The 17,996-nt window shown below is 50.9% G+C and overlaps 1 protein-coding gene across 1 annotated transcript; it reads right to left on the bottom strand.

Moving 5' to 3' along the window:
- Positions 1 to 5,372: 5,372 nt before the first annotated feature.
- On the bottom strand, positions 5,373 to 9,582 carry LOC149995434 (leukocyte immunoglobulin-like receptor subfamily B member 4). The gene is given in 10 exon segments (XM_090259222.1): positions 5,373 to 5,609; positions 5,689 to 5,850; positions 6,466 to 6,518; positions 6,722 to 6,871; positions 7,801 to 7,851; positions 8,138 to 8,188; positions 8,473 to 8,778; positions 8,923 to 9,207; positions 9,392 to 9,427; positions 9,549 to 9,582. Coding segments are annotated over 10 exon segments (1,365 nt in total).
- Positions 9,583 to 17,996: the final 8,414 nt, after the last annotated feature.

Genomic DNA, 17,996 nt, shown 5'->3' with positions numbered 1-17,996 from the left:
GGCGTATTGGAGGAGCATGGAGAAGAAGATTCCGAACAGCGTAGGCGCGAGGACGCAGCCCTGCTTTACTCCGCTGCTGACTGGGAAGGCCTCAGAGGTTGCGCCGTTGTAGGACACCGTGCTGTGCATGTTGTCGTGAAAGGACATGACCACAGCAAGCAGATGTGGTGGACAGCCAATCTTCCGTAGCAAGCTGAAGAGACCGCTTCGACTGACCAGATCAAACGCCTTCGTAAGGTCGATAAAGGCGAGGTAGAGTGGTTTATGCTGCTCGTGACACTTCTCCTGCAGCTGGCGTAGGGAGAAGATCATGTCCACTGTTGATCGGCCAGCTCTGAAGCCACACTGGGACTCTGGGTAGACGCGGGAAGCAAGAGTCTGCAGGCGGGCAAGTGCGACCCGGGCGAATACTTTGCCGACGACGCTGAGGAGAGAGATGCCCCGGTAGTTGTTGCAGTCGCTGCGGTCTCCTTTGTTCTTGTACATGGTGATAATGTTGGCGTCTCTCATATCCTGGGGGATGTAACCCTCCTTCCAGCAGCGACAGAGTAGATGGTGGAGCGGCTGTAGCAGGACTGGTTTCCCGCTCTTTAGGATTTCTGGAGGGATTCCGTCGCTTCCTGGTGCTTTCCCGCAAGCGAGGCGGTCGATGGCTTTGCCGAGCTCTGCCGCAGTAGGTGGGGTGTCTAGCTCCTCCATGACTGGTAGGTCTGGGATGGCGTTAAGAGCAGTGTCTGTTACGGTGTTCTTCGTTGCGTACAGCTCGAGGTAGTGCTCGGTCCACCGCCGCATTTGCTGTTCCTGGTCAGTGATGACCTCACCTGTCTTGGACTTAAGGGGGGCAATCTTGGAGGGGATTGGGCCTGTTGCCTTCTTGATACCCTCATACATTCCTCGTGCGTTGCCTATATCGGCGGCTTCCTGAATGCTTCTGCACAGGTTTAGCCAATAGGTGTTGGCACAGTGGCGGGCGGTCTTCTGGACTTTGTTCCTGGCAGCCCGTAGAGCTTGAAGTGTACTGGGAGTGGGCGTGACCTTGTAAGCCAGTAGGGCCTTCCCCTTAGCCTCGATCACGGGTTCCATTTCTTCCCAGTGAGCCTCGTACCAGTCAGCGTTCTTCTGCTCTTTCTTCCCGTAAGCAATAATGGCGGAGTTGTATATGGCGTCTCGGAGACGTGGCCAATTGGATTCGATAATGTCATCTGCCGCCACTCCCTCGCCGAGTGCATCTTCCATCTTGTTGATGAATTGCTGGGTCTTAACTGGGTTGCTGGCACAACTGGTGTTGATGCGTGGGCGACCCTTCATCTTGGAGTGGTGCAACCTCTTCGGCATTATGCGCACCTTGCTTACCACGAGGGCATGGTCCGTGTCGCAGTCTGCACTGTGGTAGCTGCGGGTGAGGAGGGTGCTGCCAATATCCGTTCTTCTGGTGATGACGAGGTCAAGCTGGTGCCAATGGCGGGAGCGGGGGTGCCTCCATGACACCTGGTGGATCTCTTTGCACTTGAAGAATGTGTTTGTCACGCACAGGCCGTGGTGACACGAAAGCTCAAGCAGTCGCTGACCATTCTCATTGATCTTTCCTCTCCCAAAGTTTCCAAGGCAGGTGGGCCAGGCCATGTGGTCGGCTCCTACTCTTGCGTTGAAGTCTCCAAGGAGATAGAGAGCGTTACTTCTGGGGATCTTGGATAACGCTTCGTCCAGTGCATGGTAGAACTGTTCTTTCTCTTCGATGGTGGCGCAGAGGGTTGGGGCGTACGCGCTAAGAATGCTGACTGGGCCGAAAGTTGTTGACAATCGGAGGGTAAGTAATCTCTCTGTGCCTCCTGTGGGTGGCTCTAGGGAGTTAACAAGCGTGTTCTTCACAGCAAACCCAACACCGTGCTGTCTTGGTTGGTCCGGAGACTTCCCTTGCCAGTAGAAGGTGTAGTTGGTTTCTCTGATAGTTCCGTTGTCAGCCAACCGGGTCTCCTGTAGAGCCGCAATGTCGATGTTTAGTTGTGCCAGTTCCCTATCGATGACAGCGGTTTTCCTGGCACCCTTGATCCACGGAAGGTCTGCAGTAAGTCCGGGGCACATGGTCCTGATGTTCCAGCTAGCGAGGCGAGGAGCTGGAGGCTTCTTTCTTGTTGTTTGCTTGGAATTAACTGGTGCGGGTGTTTTGTGGCCCACTTTTCGAGAGGCGCCTCTCTGATCCCCACGCACCCAGTGGGGCAGGCGAGCCATGGCGAGACGGCACCTAATTGGCTGGGGCTGCCCAGCTTGAGGCGGGCGGTAGCTGTCCAGTGAGGTGCGATGACCTCTCCCACCGTCAGAGGAGACCCCTGGCGCTCGTTTCCTTCGCCAATCGGATGAGCTTATAACCGGTATCTGTCTCCTCCCGTGTTGAGTCGACATCTTGCGATGACGCTGGAGTGTCCTCTCCAGTGAAACTGAAGCTACAGAGCCTGGGCAGGGTGATATGAAGGGTCTGCTGTTGCCCATGCAGCAGACCCCCCCCTCTCTTCGCAGCTGAAGGGTCCAAGGGAAAGACAAAGTCAATACAGCTTGGCTTCAGGTGCGCCGCAGGAGTTGCCGGTGTTGACTACAATGTCAAACCGCCTTAGGGACTCCGGCTCCGGATTTTCTGTCGGGGTTTACTCCCTTAGCCTTTCCCCTGAAGAGGTATGCCGCAAGGCAGCGGAGGTTTTTTGGAGTCAGAGTTTTCCTTCTCTGATTTTAGAGATGTCCTTCCTCTTTCCTCCTTTACAGGAGTAGAGATGGCCTACAATAAACGTGATATAAAAACCCAACTGTTCTCTGAGTGATTTCTCAGAACAAATGTATCCTGGCAGGGAGCGTAAATTTCCATGTTATTTTTTTCTTTTTCTATTTATCCATTTTTTCTTTACGGTTTTATTTACATATTTTCAGAGAGAGGCAAAGGGAGGGAAACAAACATCGATATGTATTTGTCTCTTGTGGGCCCCCCAACTGGGGACCTGGCCTGTAACCCGGGCATGTGCCCTGACTGGGAATCGAACCAGCAACCCTTTGGTTCACAGGCTGGCAATCAATCCACTGAGCCACACCAGCCAGGGATGAATCTATTCTTTTTAAAATACATGACGACATATCTACAATGCACCACGCAATCTTTCTAGGCGCAAGGATTGCCACACTAAATGTAAGCTCCAATTACTCATTCAGTTTGTAGTCTAGATAGAGGTGTTGATAAGAAAATGCAAAAAGGGATGTCCCGTGGTTAAAGGGGAAGCCACTATCCCACATACAGCCAGGTGTGGACTTTGAGGGATGAATTTCCCCTGAGGCCACACTCTGACCCCTTTTGCTGTGAGGAGGAATCTGCAGTGGGTGGGGACCCGGCTCCTTTCTCTGTTACCTGTCACCCCCAGAGGGAGGGGTCACTCTTCTCTGAGTAGCCCCTGGCTATCACCCTGCAGCATGTGACTTCGTGGATTCAGTGTTGCTCGAGTCCTGTGGGACCTTGCAGCCCAGTCCCCAAAGTCCGCCTCTTTATACCGACCATAGAGACAGGAGCTGGCAGAGACCCTCTGACACAGACTGTCACAGGGCCCCTCTGAGGGCAGTCTGGACAGAGGGTTTGGGGAAGACCTCTGGAAAGGAATCAGACCTGAAGCATCTGGGGTGCCCTTCTCCCCTCTCAGCTGCCTCAGCTGTCACTCCAGACCCCATCCAGACCGATCACCACCAGCCCAGACCAGCTGTATCCACCCAGCTGCCAAGCAGGCTTACTGGGATGAAGCCAGAGGTCGGGGAAGCATCACCTGCCTGTACCAGGTCCCGTGAGCTCTGCCGCATCCCTGGAAGTGTATGTAGACATACTCCATACAGTGACAACATAAATATGTGAGGATAAAGGAGCTCTACGCCCATAGGGTTTTTACATTTTCCTGGAGGAGGTAAAGGACTGACTGACGTGAGTGTGTTGAGTTAGTTATGCATGAGGATGTCCCCAACAGCCACTTTAACAACATTCAAAGATCTATAATAGTCGGGGTGCACTGCTTCTTTTTCTGCTCTCAGGAGATGTTGCCGTAAGTTTCGTGTATGTGTGTCTGCGTGTGTGTGTGTGTGTGCACGTGTGTGTTATACACGCATAAGCGTTTGGAAGAACGGAACAAGGAAGGCTTCTGAACCGAAACATGGATGTGTTGCAAAATGATGGCCACTTCAGCATTAGCTAACACCTCCTTCCTGTCACAGAGTTGCCGCTTGTTTTTGTGGTGGGAACGTCTGCGCTTCCCTCTCTTAGCAACACTCAAAACTATGGTTTAGCATTAGTAGCTACAATCACCATGCTGCACGTTAGATCCCCAGAACTTGTCAGTCTCTTAACTGGAAGTTTGTAACTTTTAACCAATATCGCCCCATTTCCCTTCCCTTGACTGCCTCTCACTGACGTTCTGCTTTGTTTCTTTTTGACTTTTTTATAGTCCACCGTGTTCGGCTGTAGGAAAATTTCTACAGTGTATTTAATGCGATACATAAGGTGGTACCGATTTTCTATTCATTCTTACATCTACTTAGTAAATTGTACATTGGAAGGTGTCCATTTTAACTACACGTTCTAATACATTGGCATCAAATTGTTTATGACGTTATCTGTTTAGAGTTTCCAGGATCTATAATGCTGTCCTGAGGGTATAATGTGTATTTTCCTTTTCGGTTCTCTGCCCATTGTGCTAGAATTTGTAAGTGTGATTAAGGTTTTCCAGAATGAATGTTTTTAGTTTTGTTGCTTTTTCTCTATTTTTGTTTGTCTTCATTAGTAGCTACTCATTACTATATCTCTCCTCTTACCTTTATTTAGAATAACTTGCTATTCCTTCTCTATGTTCTTTTTATTGATTTTACTGGGATGACATTAATAAAATTATATAGATTCCAGTTGTATAATTCTATACTTCTTGATATAATAAACTAGGTCATTAATCTTTGAGGCTTTTTGACATATATAGGAATTTTATTTTGTGTTTTTCTCTTTTTTATTAAATCAATTTTTATTGTAATTCTATTATAGTTGTCCCAATTCCCCCCTTTGCCCTCCTCTGCCCCTACTACCCCCATATTCCATTCACACACATTTATCCATTTTTCTGATATATTTGTTCCTGCTTAATTTTCTTGTTTCATAGACTTGATGTATGATGTTTATATCATCAATTTAAAATATCTTCTCACTCCTCATCAATAACCAATTCACACATTGATTGTTGATAAGTCTATTGCTTTGATTGTCAAATGGAGGGATATCACTTATCTTTAAGTGCAGAACCAGGGGATCCCCAAAGGGTTCCTAGGACCTTATGGGGGCCCACGTCAGGCCTCCGGGCTGGCTGGGGTCACTAGCTGAGTGTCCTTGGGGGCAGCTCCTGTACCCTCTGGGTTCCTTGCAGGCCCCCTCCCTGGAGTGTGGGGTCTGGGTCCATCCTGGGCTAGTGGATGGCCAGAGAAGCATACACACGAGGCTCATCTGGGGGCTCCTCTGACGGGGAGGAAGGAGGTGCCCTTGTCACTTGTTTGAGGGTCAAGCGGTTCAACTGGGCGTAGGTCACATCCTGGGGGGCAGCAGGTGCAGCAGCCTGGAGCAGGGGGACAGGGAGAGGGATGAGATGTGGCAGGGACTGGGGCCGCCTGGGGTCTGGAGAAGATGGGACCCACCTGACTGTTCATCTGTCTGTCCTCTTCTGTTTGCTTGCCCTTCATGTCTAGCAATTCCACTGACAGGGGGGAGGGGGAGGTGGCCATTCCCTGCCTTAGGCTTGACCTTGAGTGGTTCTCCTGGGTGACAGTCACTCCCTGGGAGTTGCCCTCAGACCTGATCTGCAGCAGACAGTGAGACAGAAACACCTCCCCTTGGTTCCACTGTGGAAATCCTCCATCAAGGCTCTCTGTGTCATCAGAGTAACGATTTCACTGCAGATCAGATAGGTCACTGTCCTGATGGCATCTGCAGGGACTTCCTGAGCCCTGGGCATCTGGTGCTTCCACAGCTCTGCTTCATAACCTAATGTGCTGTCTCTCTTGCTCACTTGGCTCCAGCCACATGGCCCATCTGGCTGAAGCAGCATGTGCTGCCTCAGGGCCTTTGCACCTGCTGTTGTCTCTGTTCTGGCCCCTCCCCCACCACACACTCTGTCCCCTGCTCTTGCTTTATTCTCCCTCACAGCACTGGCTCTCCAGGATGCCATCTGCCTGTGTGCCTGTGTGTCCCTTGCCCACAGGTGAATGTGAGGAGTGTGGGGACCAGGATGCCCCATGGCACCTAAGTGCAGCCAGTAACCAGTGACCCCATCACAGCTGCTGTGTGAACGCATGACGGGGACCCTGGAACCTGTGGTTCTTCACTTAGTCATGCCTCCTCCAGAGACCTGGGGCTACATAGGTCAGTGGCATCAGGAACGTCTTTGGTGGCCTGGACAGGAGCAGGAATCTCACCTGGGGGTTCAGCTGCACGCCCTCCCCTGGCTGTGGGTCCTTCACAGCTGCATCTGTGGGGGCAGAATGGGGTGTGTCTCCTGGCAGGTCCCTGGGATCCCAGGGCTGCAGACCCGCCTGCTCCCAGATGGGCCACCCAGGAGGAGGGGAGGTGCCAGGTCATGCAGTAGGGATTTCAGTCCCTCTCCCCCCTGATCCTGCACCTCCCAGGCTGTCCCCTCCCCCATGACCTCTGACATCCCCATTCCCTACTCACCTGATGTCCCACCTTTGCCCTGACGCCGCCGGTGTCGGAGGAAGAGGAAGAGGAGGAAGAGGGACAGCAGCAGGACTAGGCCCACTGAGACCCCGATCAGGACGATCCAGTACCATGGCAGACCTTGGGCAGGAGTGACGTCATGCATGAGCCAGAGATGTCATTTAATGAGCACCTACTGTGTGCAAGGCACATGCTGGGTCTGTTGTTCATCTCCGCTGACCTCACAGCCCTCAGGCCCCACCCCCAGTGCACTGAGGCTCAGAGAGGTTACCCACGTGCCCCAGGTCACCCAGCCTGGCTGGGCAGCGCGGGGACGGGACCTGGGACGTGGGGTCCCTCTGCTCTCCTCAAGCTGTCCCCAGGTGGCTGCAGCCCTGAGCTCTGGGCTCCTCCTCAGCAGGGGGCCTGTCCTGTCTCACATGGAGCCGAGGGTCCTTCCTTACTACCTGCCCCCAGCACAGCAGGGACACGGGAGGGGCAGGGGCAAGGGGTGGACACTGTCTCTCCTGGGTTGTCTCCCCCCACAGGGCCCTGGCGCCCCGTTGGGAGGGTCGGGCTGGGTTGAGGCACTGCCTTCCTGAGCCTGTGAGGCCCCTTATGTCACCTAATGTCACCGCAGTCCGTGAGCAGGAGGGGACCAGGATGAACAGACAGAACCCGACCCTAAGGGAAGAGAAGGGACCCCTGAGCCCACCGCGGGAGCAGCGGAGCCGGGACCGGAACCAGGTCTGACTCCTGGCCTCACCCTCCTCTGAGCTGAGCACCTGAGCTGAGGGAAAGGCCTGAAACCCCGAACCACTGTCCTGTCTGTCCCTCCCTGCTACGGAGGGGACAGACCCCAGCCCACCCCATCTGGCGGGGCGCTGCCCTGCAGGGCCCCCATCCCAGGCAGTCAGAGGCAGACTGAAAGGAAATCTAAGATCTGGCCCACGATTCTCTCCTTCTGCTCATGGAGACGCTGCGGCACAGACAGAGCGAGGACGTGCCCAAGTCCGTGTCTCCTGAGCTGCCTGCACTCCCACAGGACTCAGCGCTGTCCCCCACGGATGCCCCACCTGCCCCCCACAGAGACTTACCGCTCTGCTGACCTGACTCTGTGGTGGGGGGTCCTCCATCCTCAGAGCCGCCTGGAAATTCAGGATTGGGGTGAGGGGTGGGGGCGGCCTTCTCCTCACTTGAGCCTGGCTCCTCCCCCAGCCTGGGCCCCACATGTCCCTCTGCCATGACCCCCCTTTCCTGTCACCTGCAGCCTCAGAGCCCTGGGGGCCTGTGGCTCCCGGCATCTCTGCCTGACTCCCTGCCCTGGGACCCAGCCCATCCCTGAGTGTCCGGGGGACCCAAGACCCCTGATGGACCCTCAGAACTTCCAGGGCTGCCCTGTGCTCCGTCTGGGCAGAGGTCTCAGTGACCCACCAGCTGTGGGGATGGTCCTTGTGGGTGGGGGGCCTGGGCCCCCAGGGGGTCCTGGGAAGGGGGACAAAAGCAGGAGATGGTTGGGGACTAACCCTGGAGCTGTCATCAGACCCTTCTTCTACATCTGCTGTGTGGTCCCCAGACACTTCCCTGCCCACTTGTCACCTCTGAACCCAGGGGAGGGGGAGGGGAGGCAGGACAGGGAGGGTCTCTGAGGGGCACATCTGTGCTGGGCGACCATCACATAGACCCCTCAGTCCCCTCCAACCTCAGATGTCTCCTGGGGACACCACCCCGAGCTGACGGCTCAGGAAGGATGGGGTCAGGGCCCTCACCTAAGACCAGGAGCTCCAGGGGGTCACTGGGCTGTGACCACTCCTGGGGGGTGTTCCTGTAACAGCCGTAGCATCTGAACGTCCACCTGCGGCCGGGGGTCACGGGGCCCACAGGGAACAGGGCCTGGAAATACCCACGGGGCTGTCGCTGTGAGTCCCGGGTCCAGGGGAGCCTGTCCTCCCCTTCCTCAGTCAGAATGAACCTGCCAAATCCTTCCCATGAGACACACTGGAGGGTCACGTTCCCTCCTGAGGTCACGACAGGGCTGGGCAGGGCTGAGAGGCTGGGTTTGCTGCTGTAGGATCCTAGGAGAGAAGGAGGCAGCGTGTTAAATGGGGCTCACACCTCCCTCATGTCCCCCAGGGCTGGGCTGTGAGGGGGAGACACCCTGAGAGCACCCCCTTCCTGAGGGCAGAGCCTGAGGCTGGGACCCCTGAGTGTCCTCTCACCTGTCACCACCAGCTCCAGGGGGTCACTGTGCTCTGACCAGCCAGCGGGGCTGAGGTAGTAACAGCGATAGATCCCTGCGTGTAGCTCTGTCATGTATGTGATGGAGAACTTGGCCTTGTTCCTGGGCTCCAGTGGCTTCTGTCTGTCCCAGGGCACTGGGCTTCCCTCTTTGTCCACACGGTACTCATCAGCCTCCAGGGTCCCCTGACACCAGATGGTCATGGGGTTCTCCCTGGGGATCACAGGGCCTGGCTCAGCCCAGAGGGTGGGTTTGGGGAGGGTCCCTGGAAGGAATCAGAGGCTGGGTTATAAGTCATTTCCCAACCCCAGTGCCCAGCTGTCAGCCCCGAACATCTCAGACGTCCTTCATCCATCAGCCCAGACCTGCTGTTCTCTACCCCCAACGTCCCAAGGGGTGGCCCCTTGTCCCCAAGGAGGACAGGACCTGTGACACCTGGGGAGACTCACCTGCCTGCACTGGGGTCCACAGGCCCACGCTCAGCCCTGGAAGAGAGGCGCTGTGAGAGACCTGTCCTGAATCCTGGGCAGGACCCTCCTCCCCGTGAGCCCCCGAGTCCTGGGTCCTGGCAGAGCAGGGCTCCCCCTCCCCCACCTCACGTCTCACCCAGGCAGAGCAGGGCCATGAGGGTGGGGGCCATGCTGTCTCTCCTCAGTGAGCCCCGCTGTGCAGAAGGAAGAGGCCTCGGTGTCCTCAGGGTAGACAGATGCACAGAGTGTGGTCACTGGGAGGCTGGCCCTCCCTGTCACTGGGTGTCACGTCAGCAGCCTCTCAGGAAGGGGAACAGCCCAACCTGGGGGCCTGGCTGTCACTTCCTCAGCACAGGGGCTGGGCCAGTAGCCCGCTCTGCAGACATTTCTGAGCATCTCTCAGCCCCATTCTACCCATAAGCTGTCTCGCTGGCCTGAACTCCTTTGGACCCCCAGTATCCTCAGGTATTTATGGAGTATCTGCAATGTGCCTGGCCCAGAAATGCATCCCTGAATAACAGATTCCAACTCTGAGCTTGCAAATCTTGGACTAACAAAAACCAAGCAAAACTGCATCATCAGCTTCAAAAACCAGAGAGGGAGGGAGGGAGAGAGAGAGAGAGAGAGAATCACTCCCGTGTATTAGTTTCGTGTTGCTGCTATAAGAAATCACCCCAAGCACACGGTTAAAGCCATGCAGACTGATCATCTTTCCATCTGGGGGTCAGAATGCCTTGCGTTGCCTTTCAAGCTTTGCAGCTGCCTCCACCCTGCGCCTCATCATCATGTGCTTCCTCTTCCAAAGCCAGCAGGCACGTCACACTCGCCCCTGCTTTCCTGTTCCTTCTCTCTGGCTCTGTCCCCTCTGCCTGCCTTTCACTGCTGGGGACTTTGTGATGACCTCAGGCCCACCTGGGCCACCCAGAACCCTCTCCCATCTCAACAGCCTTAGCGTAACCACGCCTGCAAAGTCCCTCTTGCCACGTGAAGTGACAGAGTCACAGGTGCTGAGGAGGAGCAGGTGCACATCTTTAGGAGGTTGTTATTCTGCCAACCTCATGCCCTCGGGGGTGTCTTCAGCCGCAGCTCACAGACACCACTTGTGTTTGGTGACAGAGGTCTGTGGGGCATGCGCAGGGGTCAGTAATGACTCCCAGTCCACAAAGGGGGTCTCACATCTCATGGCGACAAGGCCAAGCCATCTCTACCGCAGCCCAGTGACAAGCCAGACACTGTTTCACAAAGGAGAAGGTTCTCTGCAGAAATGCACAGTGTGGCCCCAATATATTCCCTGTGACTCATCTGTCATTCCTTCCAAGACTTTGTATAATGATGCATCTCCCACAGAGGCTTTAAATGCCACGAGACCTCCTGGGCCACCCAGCCCAGCCCTTCTGCAAAGACGTCCCTTGTTCTTGTCCCCTCAAAACCAGCAGCCCCTCGAGACACTCATAAGTGGTTGGAGGTGACACCCAAGGAGGGTTATGTTGTCTACAAATTCCAAAGAAGGTCCACCGGACACCGGGCTCTTCCCTCGTTCATAACAGGGTCAGGTGGAGTCCGGAGTGTTCAGTAGAGATGGGGTATCTCAGCACGCCTCAGGCAGCTGGGCCCCCAGGAAGGTCTCCAAGGCAGCAAGACCTGAAATGGGGACCGGTTCCTCTCACACACATCCATCTCAAGAGGGGCCTGGAGGAGCTGCTCACTTCCCGTCTCTCAGGTGCCACCCTCACGGCGTGTAAAGGATGCATGGGATGTCCTGCCCAAAGGAGGGGTGACCGTGGTCCCTGCAGCCACGATGACAGGCCTGGAGAGGTCATCAGCCAGGTGTGTTGCCGCCTTGACACCCAAGGAGCAGACAGACCTCATAGAGACAGACCCAGAGAAGATAGTTTCCCCAGCTCCGCAGCTGCGCGACAGGCGACGGACGGTGTTTTTTCTAACAATGAAGACTCAGCAGAGCAGAAGCAGAAACTGTAATCATCCCCTGATGTACAAGATCCCACGGCCATCCTTCAAGGTCTGTTTGTCTTCTGCACGACCCCAGTGGGGAGTGGCGTGGGATGTGGACGCAGTCATGGTCCCTGTGTCTCTCAAGTCCTTGGTGGTGGCACGAATCCGCGCAGTCCTTCCAGGAGGGCAGAATTGCATTTGCTTCACTATCTTGGCAGGAAAGGGCATTTCCAGTGCCTTCTACCCGGCCCCTCCTCCACTGTATCTCTTGCTCCACAGCTCCTTTGTTCAGGTTCTGCGCCCTTCGAGAACTGCAGAACGAGGGGAAGGGCTGCAGGGCGGGTTCAGGAACCCACGCCATCTCCCTCCATCACCTCACAGGGTGAGACAGGCAGATGCCAATGGCTTGGCGGCTTCCGGAAGGAATTGATCATTGAACACAATGAACATTTTAGTAGAAAAGAAAAATCCACAGGAGACAGCAGGTTACCATTTTACCACTGAAGATGGTGATGATGATGTTTCTATTTTTTAAAGATTATTTATTTATTTGTTTATTTTGAGAGAGAGGGGAAGGGAGGGAGGAAAAGAGGGAGAGGAACATTATGTGTGGTTGCCTCTCGCGCACCCCCAACTGCAGACCTGGCCTGCAACCCAGGCATGTGCCCTGACTGGGAATCGAACCTGCGACCCTTTGGTTTGAAGGACGGTACTCCACCCGCTGAGCCACACCACCCAGGGCTGGTGGTGTTTTTATGGTGGGAGACATAAAGACAGGGAAATGGAAAGCCCACACACAGAGAACGGGGAGGCCCTCCATTGTCAGCTTCCAGCAAACGTTCCAGAACATGGATGTGCATGGGGCTCAGCTTGTGGATCTTTCTCCTCTTCTGCAGAAACAAGCTTTTGGAACGAACTCTGCACCTGCAGTGAATCCTGCTGAGCAGTCCCTGGGCCGTGACTTCCCATTCCATAGCGGGTGTCAGACTTGAATCTGCCTCTCTGGGTGATTTTCCACCCCCATCTCACCTCGACCCTCTCCTGGACACCCACGCACCCCCCGGGCCCCCTCCATCTGCAGGTCCCAACATAGTCTTCTCACCTGGTGTGCAGAACCTTCAAGAAAGCGACTACGTTTGCATTTCCAACCAATGTTATGCTACCTACACATTCAGTGCCTTTCCCTGCCTGAGCAAGTAAGTGTCCCGGATTGGGGACGGAGTCTATTTCACAATTTGTTGTAATGATGTTGTAGACAAAAGAAGGGAGGCTAATAATGTGTCCCATGGAATCGTAAGCCACGTCTTCTGCTTGTTCAATCATGAGCACTTCACACGCTGTGCTTCTGCTCGTAAAAGACAATAAATGAACATTTACATAACAAACACATTACATGATTAAAATTGCTTAATTGATCACCAATGCTTAAGAGTATTTATTACTAGCCCTGGCTGGTGTGGCTCAGTGGACTGAGTGCCAGTCTGCGTACCGAAAGGTTGGCAGTTTGATCCCCAGTCAGGGCACATGCCTGGGTTGTGGGCCGGGTCCCCAGTTGGGGGGGTGTGAGAGGCAACTGATTGCTGTCTCTCTCACACATCATGTTTCTCTCCCTTTCCGTCTCCCCCCTTTCCCCTCTCTCTAAATAAATTAAACCAAAAAAAAAAAAAAAGAAATATTTATTAATGAATAATAGATTGGTAACACACAAACATTGTTAATAGTCAACCATTGACTTGATTTACTTAGCTATCAGGGCTTAGTTTTAAAATATTTATGAATAAATAATGAACGAATAATACACCCATGAGAAGGCCAATTAGGGAGGATCTTAAACCAAAATCCAAGGCTTCTTCTAAAAAGCACAAAATGATAATAATAAAAATGTGATTCACTTTCCTTCCCCCCAGAAGAAGGCAGGGTAGGGGGGTGAATTTCAGAATCATGGTCATTTTCCTGCCCCACCCAAGCCATGTGGAGAGAGCAGAGGACAGAGCCTGGGGGCCTCGCTGACTCAGAGGATGCCGTAGGTGAGCCTCCGTCACCCCCGGTCCATGGTCAACACTGACCGTTTAAAGGAAGCAAAACTGCTATTTCGCCACATGCCTGTTTCTATTGTGGTCCCAAAGATGATGTATAACTTCTCCTTTTTCAGAAAAGCAGCTTGGCCTGTCCTAAGCCCCCAGGTCTGTGTTCCAGGGATTGTCCTGATACACCAAGGAGTGAGTGCTGGGTTTGCAGCTAAACAGAAGGTTAATGGTCTCTGCCCAAGACCTCACCTCTCCCCACTAAGCAATGGCATTGATCCCCTGACCGTCCCAGGGCGCCTTAGGATTAACGAAGCATAAAGCAAGACCTCGGGTGTCTCTCCTTACAGCTGTTGGTCACAGAAGGGTTGAGGAGCGGGGGAGGACCAAGGACTGATGGACAGGAGGAGGGTCTGGTCAGAAACGAACTATGGTAGCTACAAAAGAAGAGGCTTGTTCCTTGTAATTCATTGATTTGGGAGGTGGTACTTTGAGATGACGTACAGATCATGTTCCTCCTTCAACTTCCACTTACTAATCTTAGCAGCCAGGGATGTTATGTTGAAACAAACGCCTCCTCTCCTCCCAAATGCATTCAGTGTATAAAAATTAGTTTTTCCCCTACTAGCTCACTGCTTTTCAAACATAGCTGATCCTTCCTGTGCGTCTTTGTGCCATTATATGCAGATGCATTGACACCCTGTTTTCTTCCAAAACTATTTCTCTTCTCTTCACTGCTTTGTTCTTTTCACTCAACAGTACATTCTAAAATCCAGTTCCTATAAAGATGATTTCTTATTGCCTTTTATTGCTGCAAATTGCTTCATTTTGAGTATGAACAAGAGTTTGGGCGCTGAGGGCTTCACTCCCAAGATTTCACAAATACCAGTGCAAGTAATACTTCCATTAGTAATCTTAGGATGTATCTTTTCACATTTCCTGGGGCAAAGGCATAGTTACACATGTTGCTTTGGTAGATAAGGACAACTTCTCCTTCATAGGGATTGCCTGAGTTTTGCATTCTTACCAGAAATATGAGCATTTCTGTGTCTTCACAGATTTGTAAAAGCAGTAAATTGGCGAGCTTCTGGTTTTTGCCAAAGAGGTAAAATTGCATTACAATTTAGTTGAAATTTGCATCTTTTTATGTAAGTCTGAACAACATTTTCTATGTTAAAATGCCATTTAATCTTTTAAAATTAATTTTCTTTACATATAGTCTTCCACTTATCTATTTTCCTTTTTTAATAATTAACATCTACATATATTGTATATTCCATAAATATGCATATACAAAATATTTGATATGATTCAAGTATTTGCTAGTTTTTAAAAATTTGTGTTTTGTTCTTTCTTATTTCTGTGCCATGCACAGATCTGTTTCCTTTTATGTAGTCCAATTTCTAATGTTTTTTGATACTGCATCTGGATTTTGAATTACATACTATTTTTTAATGAAAATATTTATTTTTTCCACCTTTATTGAGATATAATGGAAATATAACTGAATTACCTTTTGAAACTCATGTTTATTTCACATATTTCTGTGGGTTATTTACTTACCTATTCTACATTTAGAGGTATGGTTCTAATTCCATTCTCATTTCCCCCAAGTCCATCTTTGCCCAGTGATTTAATATTCTGTTACTATAATACACAAAATTTCCATACTTGAACATACATCTGAACTTTGTATTATGCTGCCTGTTTCTTTTATGTCCACATCAAGTTGTTTTAATTACAGAGGTGTTATAGTACAAGGGGGGACCCCCAAAAAACAGAAATTATCTTCAAGAGGGTGAGTCCCTGGTAGTCCAGGCTTCCCCTGCTAGGTGAGTGTTCTAGGAACCCATCTGTATCAGTGTGCCAGCTGGTGTCGTTGTGAGAGGCTGCATTTGGCTTCAGTAAAATTTTTTGAAGACTTTCAACGCATTTACTCATTTCTTGATGGGTGATTTACGAGTGCACCTGCCCACACTGTGCAGCATGTTCAGCAGTTTTTGATCAAAACCAGAATGACCCCTGTGGTCCACCCTCCCTTTTCACCTGATCTCACCCTGAGTGACTTCTGCCCCCCCCCAGATGAAAAAGTCCTCAAAGGGAAGTGTTTTACCAAAGGGGAAGAGGTGCAACAGAAAAAACAGGCAGAAGCACTAAACACATCCAAATCCCTGAGTTCAAAAACTGTTTTGAGCGGTGGAAAAACATCTCGATAGGTGTATTACATCAAATGGAGCGTATTTGAAGGTGACTGAAGTTTAAATATGTAAGTCTAAATACACACCTTTTAATAAATAAATTCCGTTTTTTTGTGCCCCCCCCCTTATAATTTCTGGTGAGCTCGTTTTCTCCTGCCTTCACCGCTGCACATTTTTTTGATGTTTTCCTAGATAGACTCAGATTTTTGTTTTTCCATGTGGACTGTAGTACCAACTCGTTTAGTTCTCGGTATACTTTGGGGGCTGAAGTACATTTATCAATGAAAATATGGGGAGATGATGTCTTTGTGATGCTGGGACATTCTGTCCAATGACAAAACGTCTCTCCATCAGTACAAGTCTTTTCTTGTGCTGTTCAGAAATGTTTGAAAGGTATGTACGTGTGTTTGTAAGTGTTACAGTTTGTATTACGTTTGTTTCTTAGAATTTTTCTGTTTTTAAATCATTTGTAACTCTTAGCCCATTCCAGTTGGCCCAATTTTTCCCCTTTGCCCTCCCCCACCCATCCCACCGCACTGTTGGCCACGTCTGTGAGTCATTCGTACATGTTCTTTACATCATGGTTAAGTGTTTAGAATAAAACGGCTTAGGCAGAGGACTTGGGCACTTATTATGTGATAAGTGTTGACCATTTCTTTACATGGCTCTCACTCCTTTTTATTCTTCAGGTTCTGCTTTAAAAATCTTTCCCCGACTAAAACCGTGGCTGGTAACCTTATTCAGATGAATCCTGCGCTCTTAACAGCTTTCATAACTTTTTTAAAAATGTTTATTTATTTATTTTTAGAGAGAGAGGAAGGGAAGGAGAAAGCGAGGGAGAGGAACATCCATGTGTGGTTGCCTCTTGCATGTCCCCAACCAGAGACCCAGCCCACAACCCAGGCACATGCCCTGACTGGGAATCGAACTTGTGACCCTTTGGTTCACAGGCTGGTGTTTCTCTCACGCGTCAGTGTTTCTCTCCCTCTCTTTCTCCCTCCCCTCCCCTCACTCTAGAAGTAAATAAATAAAAGAGATGTTTAAAAAAGGAGAAAGATTAGTGGTTATGTATGAATGGAGAAAAAAGTAACAGTATAGCTGGCTAGTGGGTACAGGGTTTCCTTTTTGGGTTAAAGTTATTCTGAAATTGATTGTGGTGACAGTACCCAACTCTGTGAATGTACTAAAATAAAACATCGCATTATACACCTTGAAATGGGAGAATCATATAGCGTGTGAATGACACCTCGGTGAAAGTGTTACCAAGAACAACCTCTGAAGCCAAAGGAAAGATATTAACTGCAACTTGGTACCAAGTATGTGCAGAGAATGTTTGCTCGCGTAAACAGAGGCTGACTTCATTCACGACGGGAGACGTTCTAGGGAGAGCCACACTGTAAAGCTGTGCATCACCTGTGTGAGTGGAGCATTTCTGGCTGTGACCACAGGTACCCCCGGGCAGGATGTGGGGAAGCAGTCGTCTGTCTCACGCTTAGCCCCGAAATGGAACAGCCGCTGTGTCATCAAATCCACTAAATTGTATAATCAGTTGACTTTGTCTCTAGGAGTCAATCTTCCTTGAAGGTATATGATCAGGAAGACAACGTGACACAAATGTAGTGCTTTTTGTTAAAAAAAAAAAAAAAAGATGTGTGGATTAAAAAACTGTGGTACATTTACACAATGGAATACTATGCAGCCGGAAGAAAGAAGAAACTTCTACCATTTGCAGCAACATGGATGGAACTAGAGAGAATTATGCGTAGCGAAATAAGCCAGACAACAAAAGACAAATATCATATGATATCACCTGATACAGGAAACTAATGAAAAACACAAAGAAATGAGCAAAAATGAACAAGGAACAAAGTAACAGTTATTGGGGGGGGGGAGTGAAGGGGGATAAGTAGGGGAAGGGTTTAGTAAAGGAACGTGTATAAATGACCCACGGACATGGACAACGGGGTGGGAATTGATTGTGGGAGAAGAGGTGGACTGAGTGGGGGGAAGCATTGGGGGGGAAAGTGGGACAACTGTAATAGAAAAACAGTAAAAATAAAATTAAAAAATAAAAATAAAGGAAATGATTTAAGGACATTGTGGGAACAAGGAAGGCATAAACATGACAAAGAGAACTTAATGAACCCCTGACCTGCAGGATATAGAGTGTGGGGCTGACTGACAGCCCCATAGAGACCCCACATCCTAATCTCCAGACTCCGTGAATGACTTGCTTGCCTGGTAAACGGAGGGGCAGATGTGATGAACAAGGACCTAGAGGGGGAGAAATGAGCTGCGTTCTCCAGGGAGTCCTAATGTAACCACAGGGTCCTTCAAAGTGGACGAGGGGACTGGACGGTGAAGCCAGAGAAAGAGATGTGGCCACGGGAACGGGTGGGTGAGATGCAC

Source organism: Furipterus horrens, unplaced genomic scaffold (assembly GCF_987537825.1).
Source record: "Furipterus horrens unplaced genomic scaffold, mFurHor1.1.pri manual_scaffold_13, whole genome shotgun sequence".
NCBI lineage: Eukaryota > Metazoa > Chordata > Mammalia > Chiroptera > Furipteridae > Furipterus > Furipterus horrens.
This window is presented reverse-complemented; position numbering and strand designations above follow the sequence as displayed.